Source organism: Nanorana parkeri, unplaced genomic scaffold (genome assembly GCF_000935625.1).
Source record: "Nanorana parkeri isolate BGI_ZX_2015 unplaced genomic scaffold, ASM93562v1 scaffold579, whole genome shotgun sequence".
NCBI lineage: Eukaryota > Metazoa > Chordata > Amphibia > Anura > Dicroglossidae > Nanorana > Nanorana parkeri.
In genome coordinates this window covers 594,816-606,051 of record NW_017306847.1, presented here as the reverse complement: position 1 = coordinate 606,051, position 11,236 = coordinate 594,816, and the positions used below count along the sequence as shown (strand labels likewise).

The window sequence follows — 11,236 nt, the reverse complement described above, 5'->3', positions numbered from 1 at the left end:
AGCAGTATAATAAAACATGCAGCACTCTCTAGGATCTTGGTGCCTATCCTTTGGCACTTACTGTGTGGCCCCCTGAAGACATTAGTCATCACTGCCCTTGCGTAGGTGCTTACTCCGGCCAGTGCAGGAAAATATTATTTAGACTGACATGTAGTAATGCAATGATTTGTTTGATTCCTGTCACACATCCTGTCTCTCATCTGTGCTGTTTCTTCAGGTTTCTATTCCTCGGTTATAATGGATTTTGTGGAGAAATTCATCACATATTGTACAGGACGCTGTAGGGAGCACAAATGTGGAGGGAAGTGATCTCTAGAAATCTCATATAATGTATCTCCAGGCTCTTCAAGCATGTCCCCAGTCTCCAAGAATTAGAGCATGTTTCTACACATCTCCTGCAGCATGTCTGTAGTCTCTAACAATCTCTTGTTGCATGTCTATAGTCTCTAACCTTCCCTTGTAGCATGCTTGTAGTCTTAACCATCTCTGGTGGCATACCTATAGTCTCTAACCATCTAATGTTACATATTTGCAGTCTCTAATGATCTCTTGTAAAATTCCTGTAGTTTCTGACGATCTCCTGCAGCATGTCTGCAGTCAATAACCATTTAATTTCACACCTGTAGTTTCGGACAATCACTTGTAGCTTGCCTGTGTGTATTCTCTAGCCATCTCTTGTAGCATGCCTGCAACCATCCATTGTAGCATGCCTGTAGTCTGTAACCATCCACTGTAGCATGTCTGCAGTCTTTAGCCATCTCTTGCCACGTCTGTAGTATCGGACCGTCTCTTGTAGCATGCCTGTAATCTGTAACCATCCATAGTAGCATGTTTGCAGTCTATAACCATCTCTTGTCACGCCTGTAGTCTCTAACCATCCATTGTAGCATGTCTGAAGTCTATAACTGTCCCTTATCACGTCTGAAGTCTCTAACCATCTCTTGTAGCATGCTTGTCTGTAGTCTCAAACCATCTCTTGTTGTGGTCTATGACTCTGATCTCCTGTTCCATGTCTGCTGCCTGTGACTGTTGTTTTCTGTAGCATTTCCTTCCATGATGTGTGGCAGATGACGTCATTGGCAGTGCTCGCTGCCCCCTCTACCAGTGGAGTTGCCCAGCAATCTATTAGTACACGGGACACATGCGTTTCCTCTTCTGCTTTCATGGTAGTGACGTGCCAGCCGCTGCAGTTCACTCGCACACCACACGGGGCGCACTCACTGCTCGCCTTCTACGCTAATCTACGCAGTAGCAGCAGCGGCATGTCTGCGCTATGGAGAGCGGGGTGTGCGGGCTACAACCGGGTCCTATGTGCCAGGCTGAGTACCCCTCCTCACCAGCAGCACCCGGGCACGGAAGGCGGCGGGCACTCGGCAGAGCACAGCCCTCCGAAGAAAGCTGACAGCAAAGCCCAGTTATGGAGTCGGTACCATGAGATGAGAAAGCTGGTGTATGGTAAATGGGGCTATCGGGGGTGCAGTGCTTGGGGGGGTATGGCATTATTATATAGAGGGGTGCACACAGGAGCAGGGGGCGATCAGATCTGCAGATACACAAGAACAGATGTGTGTGTGGTGACAGATCTCACACTGTCATCAGACTCATCATACTGGATGACATGTGCCAGGATATTTTTGCTACATCCTGTTGGGATTCACTAATGAGAGATTTCTAGTTCATTCCCTATTGTGCTGCCATATAAAATGGTATCAAAACTCCAGACAAACTTACTGTTGTACTTCCAGATTAGGTTTGATCCCCTGTCAGGATTTATTTGATGTCTTTGGCTTCTTGTCCCAAGAGTAGCTGGAGTGCTATCCCTGGTCCAGCCTTTCCCATTCTGGAATTCTACAGGATTATGTATTGTGAAACAGTCCCTTCTTTTCCAGGGGCTTCCGGACCCCCTCCTGAAGTGATAGGGCATGAGGAAAGAGGGGACTATATCATCATCGGCCCGCTGAATAATATCAGGAGCCGCAGCGCCCAACAATTAAGTTAAAGTCCTCCACAGTGCAGTCGATATCAATTCACCACAGCACGGCGGATTGATGCCAAATAGGGAGTATAGCCTGACCGTGGAGGCTGAGAGAGGTCTGGTGGGCAGTCCTTCTTCCTGGACTGAGGAGCACTGTAGTCCCATGGCTGTGAGTAATGCCAGGATGCATTAGCAGAGACTCCGCTGCTCACTTTCTACAAGTGAGCCCAGATCACTTGTAGCAGCCTGCTTGTGTGGTCCCCCACATCACCACCTGCCATGGTTTTCAGGGTCCCCCGCTCTTCTGAGGGAACCAGGACCATGGCAAATTAATTTAGGATGGAAAGCAGGAGCAGACCAGGGAACATCTGTCCCCGATCTGCTCTGTGCGATCAGTGGGTCAAGAGAGCTGTGCTCACAGTGCATGCTGCCTCAGCTGTCACAAGCTGGGTTACACGGGTAATTGTGTTCAATGCTGTGGTAACAAGTACAGGTAATTGAGTACAATGCTGTGGTAACAAGTACAGGTAATTGAGTACAATGCTGTGCTCGATTACCTGTGTGGGAGTGCAGGGGAGACATCAGGAGTCTAATAGACCTCAGATGTCTCCATAAAGAGAACCTGTCAACTCCATACTCTATCACATAGGAGCTTGCTAGCTCCTGTGCGATAGCAATAAAGTTAAGTAGAACATTTTGTTTTAAAAGTGATAAAAAAAATAAAACCAACCCGGCGTAGGGCATGCATGTGTATGTAAACGACGATTGCGCCACATATGTTAGGTATCACCGCAAAATTATTTTTGGGTCGCAACTTAATGACCATGGACAAATGTGGGTCCTGAGGTTACATCGGTTGAGAACCACTGGTGTAGTTCTGTTTTAAAGCTTCATGCACATGGCAATTTAAGTACCTGTGTCCAGGTGTATTTGAAGTGCAAGAGGCAGAGTCAAGTTGGGATTTGTGGTTTTACCACAGCTGGGGGCCGGAGTTTTCCCACTCCTACCTAGACGTATAGCAACGTCTAGATTAGGGTGGGCAACTCTGGCCCTCCAGCTGTGCTATAACTACAAATCCCAACTTGCCTCTGCCTCTTGCAATCATGCCTGTAACTGTCAACCTTGCAATGTCTCATGGGACTTGTAGTTCCACAACAGCTGGACCCACACCTGGTCTAGATGCATTCAGTCTATATACATTTACACAAGCCAGTATCTTCTGCATCCCAGGACTGTTAAGGGCTTGTTCACACATAGAACAGCGACCTGGGTTTTACCGCACCATATCAACTAAGGTCAACGCTAGAGCATATAGAAAACCATTGTGCGGTGGGTGCGCATTGCCCGGGGGGTTTCGTGTGTGGCACAAGGAGGATTAAATAAACACTGGCACTGAGCACGTTTTGAATCAGATGATCGATCATTAATACATTTATGAATTTTAAAATATCACTGTTTAAAGGAGAACTATGGGGTCAGTATTTTTCCCCATACTTCTCCTTAGGGTAACGGGAGGATACAAACTAGCGTCCTCCCGTTACCCTAAGCTCAGTATACTGCGAGCTACAGCTCGCGGTATACTGAGACGGCGCAGCCGGAGCGGATCCCGACGTAGATGACGGGATCCGCCCAGCTGCGTGAGTGACAGCTGGCTCTGCCTATCTAGAGGCAGAGCCAGCTGTACCCGCCCCCTCCCCCGTCCGTTCCGCCAGTCAGCGCTGGCAGATCGGAGCGGGGAGAGGGGAATCCAGCCCCTCCCCCTGTCACGGCAAAGAGCCGTGACAGGATCGAGAAGCGAGCCAACCCGGTATGTGTTCGCTCACCTCCCAATCTACTGAGCCGACCTGTGACAGTCTCATTGTCACAGGTCGGCTAGAACTATGAGGTGAGTGAAAAGCACTCACCTCATAGTTCTCCTTTAAGTGTACTTATATGGATGGGATATATACCTATCTCACTGGTGTATTTATGAAGTCACAATAATATAATCATATGTTTATAGTGCATCTGTGAATGTGATACATTATTCCCTGCACTTTTTTTGCATTGATTTGCACATTGTTTATTAATTATTTATTACTGTTTTACTAATTAACTAATTCTTTTTGAACATTATTTATTAATCACTAATATATTAGTGCACAAAGGGTTACTTAGCGCCGCATAATTAACTCCCACATTTTGGACTCATTTGTCTTGATTGTGGCAGTTCTGTTAAGGTGCCCATACACTGCTCGATTCTCGTACGAGAATCGCGGGAAATCCCGCGATCGTACGAGAATCGAGCAGTGTGAACGAAGACGTGCGACCGTTTCTACTGTACGGTCGCACGTCTTTTGTCTAAGGAGCACGCTAGAAAACCAGCCGAAAATCGTACGATTTTCGGCTAGTTTGAACGGTGCTCGGGAGACAAATGCCGAACGGGCCGGTGTGCACACTGCCCGTTCAGCATTGCGGTCATCGGAAGCCCGCCCCTCAGGGGGGCGGGCTTGCGATGATCGAGAGTACGATCTGCCTGTCCAAGATGGGCAGATCGTACGTTTTTAAAATCACTTTACAACCATCGCAAGACTAAGGTTTGCGATGGTTGTACAGTGTATGGCCACCTTTACCCACGCAAGGGTTCTCATCCAGAAGCGCAGATCTGCAGACACATTATTGTTTTCTATATGCCTTTTTTATACCACAACGTGGTTGTGATGGGCGTTGTGGCGCGCTGAGGAAAAATACAAATATGCTGCATTTTACCACAGCGCACTGGATGCCACCGCAGGTTTGCGCAGTGCATTGCTGTTTTGAGACCTGAATGAAGTGTACACATTGTACAATTTACATAAAGTTAGAAAAAAGAAAAAAGTTGTTTATACTTTCCATATGTGCATGGGGGCCTAAGGGCTCAAGCTTTTCTGAGGTTTTGGCTGTTATATGTGTACTCTGCAGACAAAAACACATTTGTAGTGGCGTGGGTAGGGTTAGAACTCCTGACAATGTTTTTATTGCTGTCCTGTTGACAACCACACCCCATTTTTTTATACAGGCATTACAGGGTCAGGAAGTGAGTAAAAATCCTCCTAGATACTGAATTGTACCACTGGAGCCTATGTGCCAAAAAGGAAATACCAGCTTCATGTCTGTCTCTATCTATCTGTCTGATCTGTCTATCTGTCTGTGTCGGTCTGTATCTATCTGTCTGTGTCTGTCTGATCTGTCTGTCTGTCTGTGTCTGATCTGTCTGTCTGTGTCTGATCTGTCTGTCTGATCTGTCTGTCTGTATATATCTGATCTGTCTGTCTGTATATATCTGTGTGTCTGTGTCTGTCTGATCTGTGTGTCTGTGTCTGTCTGATCTGTCTGTCTGTGTCTGATCTGTCTGTCTGATCTGATCTGTCTGTCTGTCTGTATATATCTGATCTATCTGTCTGTCTGATCTGTGTGTCTGATCTGTCTGTCTGTCTTATGTATGCTAGCAATTTTACCATGAATGGGAAATATTTTATCTAGGCTACAAAATATTTATTGTTTTTGAGAAATATGAAAACAACAATGTCAATTAAATTGGGGAAGTAATCAGAATGATATCAGTGTGACTATATTCCTAAGTAATATTAAAGGAGAACTATGGGGTCAGTGTTTTTCCCCATAGTTCTCCTAGGGGTCACGGGAGGACACAAACTAGCGTCCTCCCGTGACCCAAAGCTCAGTGTATCACGAGCTACAGTTCGCGGTATAATGAGACCGCCGCAGCAGGGGCGGATCCCGACATTACTGTCAAGATCCACCCAGCTGCGTGAGTGACAGCTGGCTCTACCTATCTAGAGGCCGAGCCAGCTGTACCCACCCCCTCCCCCGTCCGTTCCGGCAGTCAGCGCTGTAGGATCGGACAGGGGAGGGGGAATCCCTGCAGGGAGCTGTGAGTGACAGTCATGGCTCTCTGCAGGGACAGGATCGAGAAGTGAGCGAGCGACGGTATGTTTTTGCTCACTTCCCAATCTATACAGCCGACGTGTGACAGTTTCATTGTCACACATCGGCTCAAACTATGAGGTTGAGTGAAAATTCAGTTTCCCTGAACTTCCTGTCCAGTACAAGATCACCAGGGACAGAGCACGCTTAAGCAACTGTCCACCTACTAGCTTGGGAAGGGAGGACGGAGAAGCGGGGAGCAGGGATCACTTGCCTTGATGTGTCTGTGGAGACTAGAACATACAAGGGTGGCTCCATAAGACTCTGCAAGTGAAAGGAGACAACCTAAAACACGATATTAGAACCAGTGCTCAGTGGACTAGCGGATTCTACAGGAAACTAAAACTTTTAAACATCAAGAAGCAGCATCCATTGTAAGTGATTTCATCAGCATTCCAAGAAGTTTAAAAACCTTTTGCCTTTAATATCACTTTGAATAATACCAACAGGAAGTAAGTCAATAGTTCTATAGAGCGTTACATACCTCTTTGGACAGAGGTCTTTGAAAGGTTATTTTGAGAAATGGCTGGGTTTAACCTTATTGATCCGCCATCGTTTCTTATAATAACTGAAGAGGACCGCATGAGGCGGTCTTTTATTTGAATTTGGTGATGCGTTTCCTGTCCGGTGGGAGGAGCATATATATCTCAGAGGCTGTCCTGGAAGACTATTGGAAAAGGAGCTACCGGTGGGTGGATCCCTTCTCTCAGGTGTTGACCTGGAAGATTCCTGGAAATAGTCACCAGCTAGTTTTATATATTTTTTATTTCTTTTGTTTGGTTATGATTATGGCTAACACAGTATTTGCAGAGGTGATCTGTAGCGCGATGCATACAAGTATCTACAGCTAGTAGCTTACCCGTGTCCAGAAGCAGCTGTAAGTTTGCAATCCCTTTAATGGCTGCTCCTGTAATCTCTGCCATGGCATTGGTTACGTGGTCTCTGCTGAAGAGAAAGATTGATATTCAGACATATCCTAGCCATGTAGACAGGCATCAGAAGATCGTTCCTAGCCAAGGGCACATTTTGTGTACGTTTGTATTTTCTTGTTATTGGGTGACTGTTATCATCTAGCTTTAAACATTATAGACCTGTAAACCAGGGGTAGGCAACCTTGGCACCCCAGCTGTAGTGAAACTACAAATCCCATAATGCGTCTACTTCTGGGAGTCATGCCTGTGGCTGTCATAGTCTTACAGTGCGTCTTGGGACTTGTAGTTCCACAACAGCTAGATTGCCAAGGTTGCCCCAGCTTTAAACTTTATAATGGCATACTTTCCATTGCACTCCAGACCGGAATCGCAATATGTTTAAATCGGTGCTGGAATGACCTGCGGATGGCACCTCGTGAATCCAAATGCATAAGTAGTCATCTGCACACCAAGGTCGAATGTCTCAGCATGCCTTTTATTCAAGCGCCAAGAATACATGGTATCACTCGTCAACAGCAATGTTTCAGAATGGTTAATAGCCCCTTCATCAGGCAACATAGGGGGTTATTCACAAAGCTGGCAAAGGCAGCCGAGTGAATAGCTGAGCTGAACTACGTTGGCTATTCACTCCGGCTCAGTACGGCTGATTTCAGTGCAGAAGGACTTCGACTCAGTCGATCCAACATCTGGATCGGCTGAGCTGAATCTCCGGCAGCTCACTTGCTGCTGTTCGCCCCCTATTCACATAGGGGCCGAGTGGCAGTGAGTGAATAGCTGAATGCCGCCGAGCTGCATTCGGCTGGGCTATTCTGCTTGGTACCTCTATGGTACTGAGCAGAATAAAAAAAAAAAGGTTACAAAATATTTTTAAAATGTAAAGAAATAGTTAAATTAAAAAAGAAAGATTTAACAAAAAAGAAAAAACAATTGGACGGAGCTAGAAGTGACAGCTAGCTCCGCTCAACTGTTTGCTATTGGCCGGCACCTGCAAGAGAGTCTTCTAGCAGGTCCTGGCGGATAAATAACAACTGGGTGAAGCCGGCTGTGATGTCACGGCCGCCTCCTCCCAGTTGTTATTGTTTAATGACAGATCAGTGCCCCCAGGTCACTTGGGGACGCTGATCTGTCATTACAGCTGGGTGGAGCCAGCCGTGATATCACAGCTGGCTCCACCCAGCTGTCATTTGTGGGGCTAACGGCTGGCCTTCTGCTGGCAGTTCGCCCCACTTCAGGCGTCACTATGGCTCAGCTGAGCCGAAACACATGCCTTCGGCTCGGTTCGGCTGCTGTACATGCTATTGTGAATAGCCCGAACAGCAGCCCTTCGGTTCAACTTAAGTGAGCCGAAGGATCAGCCGAAGCTACGGATGGATCCTTTGGCTCCTCCGTGAATAACCCCCAGTGTGACAATAGACTTCAGACATGTTTGATAAATTATAGACCATGAAAGGGTTCTCCATCTTGAAATAAGATGACTAAATTGCATTGAATCAGCCTCTGGGGAAAAAGTATTTGTAACCTAAAATTAGAACAGAGGAAGATTTCACGAATTAACTTAAAAGATCTATAACACAGTGGCGTAACAATCGCCATAGCGACCCAGGCGTCCGCTATGGGCCCGGGCACAGGGGAGCCTGGCCAGGGCATCCCTCTGATGCCGTGTGGGCCGCCTGGGTCGCTGTGGCATGTAAGGGTGCTGGCTGTCGCAGATCACTGATTTCCCCTCACAGCCGCTGCGGAGCTGTGTCTGTGAAAGCCAGTAGCTGCGGTAAAAGAGGCCAGCGTTTGCAGTGAAGGAGGAGGCGGGGCCCGCCTAAGAGCAACCGCGCCTCCTCTTACATCACTGGCCAGCGACCTAAGAGCAGGCAGGGCCCGTCGATAGAAGAGGAGGCGGGGCCCGGCGAGACCACGGAGACAGACAGGTAAGAGGTGTGCAGCCCATCTGAGACTCTGCAGAGCCCACTATAGAGCGTCTATGGTGGGCTCTGCAGGGTCACTCTCAGGTGGGCTGTTTGGTATATCAGGTGGGCTCTGCAAGTGGCATAACTAGCAATCACGGGGCCCCATACAAAATGTTGCTATGGGGCCCTTTGAATTCTAGTTACGCCCCTGCTCTAACAACACTGTTTGTGGCCAAAAACTAGAAGCAGATCCATCAAATCTGAAATGTGGTCTCAGTTTGTGTAGTTCTTCATTCAATTACAGAGAGGAAGGAGATGAAAGATTGCACAAGGCCCATCCATTGTGGCATGAATGTGTGAGCATGCCTTTGAAGAGTCTGTGTATTACTCTGTCTCTTGCCATCATGAATGTTCCTGCAGGATACCTCAGTTATTTTTGACACGGTGTAATTGATCCCTAGACGGTTCATTCACATTATGTGCCGAGAGCAGAGAAAACATGCCAATCGCTATGCTGCTCGGCAGTCTTTACATGACAAGGGCAGGCGTTTATTACATCTAAACACAGAAGCTTCTGGAAAGCTGTACGGAGAAATATGTCGGCTTCAATTACTGGCCACATAATAATTCTAATATAGACTGAACAGAATGTCTCTTCCTGATAATTCTTTGTATATATAAACATGTGAATAATGTATTTCCTCTATAGATAAGACATTTAGTGTAGAGGATTCTTAATATACAAACCCAGTCAAAACGTTTGTCTTTTTTAATATTGGATAGACAGGAAAAGGGTTAAACATGTGCAAAGTTTTCATTGTTGTTTCTGTTCCTCCACTTTCCATTGTACAGCAGAACAGGAAGTGAGCAGAATCTCTCCAACGGATCACTTTTATTAGTAGAATGAGGATGATTTTTGTTGCAGTTTTCCTTACTTCATGTTGTGTCACCAGAACAGGAAGTAGTAGGAAATCTACACAGTCAGCAATAATACCTGACAGGTTCCAGCCCTTCTCCACTCTATGTAAAACAAAATAAAAACCATTTTGACTGGACTTCTGTTTTAAAATGAAATATACCTATATTTTTGCATAACACTAGTAGCAAAATCTGTTCACTTTTACAAGATGAACAACTGCTAAAACTAAAACAGTATTTAAAGAGGTGTGAGTAAATAATATAATTCTGTGGGTACACACCATATATAGGGGTTTGCCTTATATAGATATACATATATATCTATATAATATATAATATTATATTCCCAAAAGTATTGGGGCACCTGCCTTCACACGCTCATGAACTTTAATGGCATCCCAGTCTTAGTCCGTAGGGTTCAATATTGAGTTGTCCCACCATCTGCAGCTATAACAGCTTCAACTCTTCTGGGAAGGCTTCCACAAGGTTTAGGAGTGTGTCTATTGGAATGTTTGACCATTCTTCCAGAAGCGCATTTGTGAGGTCAGGTACTAATGTTGGAGGAGAAGGCCGGGCTCGCAGTCTCTGGTCTAATTCATCCCAAAGGTGTTCCATCAGGTTGAGGTCAGGACTCTGTGCAGGCCAGTCAAGTTCCTCCACCCCAAACTCGCTCATCCATGTCTTTATGGACCTTGCGTTGTGCACTGGTGCGCAGTCAGGTTGGAACAGGAAGGGGCCATCCCCAAACTGTTCCTACTAAGTTGGGAGCATGAAAATGTTCAAAATGTTTTTTTTCCCCTTACTTTGGAATTCCGGCGATGCTGTTGGTGCAAGATATTCTAATTACACCGATTTCTTTTTCTGAAAACTAAGTTGGCAGAAAGCCTAAGGCCCTGAGGCCTGGCCTTTGAGCCACTAACTGTTGTCAGAGTTATATCACATCATCTTTCAGCATTCAGTAGAGAGAGTTTTTCATTTTGCGGTGCAAAACATGAGATTTCTTGGAAGTCAATCATTAGACAAAGAGTGCTACTCTTATATTGCAATAAAGACAGTGCCATCACAAGAGGGTGCGGGGAATGCGGGCCGCCCCCGGGTGACACCATTGGAGGGGGTGACGCCATCGGAGGGCGTGACACCAAAATGACTGACAAGCCGGGCACTCGGACATGGACCGAGAGCCCGACAATTGCTGGCATATCTTATACTGCCAGGCAAATGTCCCCACATCTCCAAGATGGCCGCCGACAGGTAACAGCATGTGACATCATCAGGCGCGTGTGCCATAACGCCACAGCAGGGTGTAACCCTACCTCGGGACACCTCTGCATATAGATTTATAGAAATAGAACTTTACATTGGATAACACTAAAGAAAGAGAGAAGTGTTTGTTAAAGTGCACCTGTGCCCAGACTATGGACAGTAAAGCATTTACAAATTCTTAACAAGCCGTAAAAGAGATTTAAAATAAACCATAAAATAAAATATTTCAAATAAACCTCCCTAGCTGCTTTTACTTTGAAGTTGTTCATTCACCAATATCCTCA

General features: G+C 46.2%; 1 protein-coding gene across 1 annotated transcript in view; it reads left to right on the top strand.

Annotated features, from left to right (window-relative positions):
* Window positions 1–1,260: 1,260 nt before the first annotated feature.
* The window catches only part of NT5DC2 (5'-nucleotidase domain containing 2), a 49,442-nt gene continuing 39,466 nt past the window's right edge, over window positions 1,261–11,236 (top strand). The window contains exon 1 of the mRNA XM_018562481.1: window positions 1,261–1,455. Coding sequence (XP_018417983.1) covers window positions 1,263–1,455 — 193 coding nt within the window. The 5' untranslated portion in view covers window positions 1,261–1,262. The remainder of the gene's footprint in view (window positions 1,456–11,236) is intronic.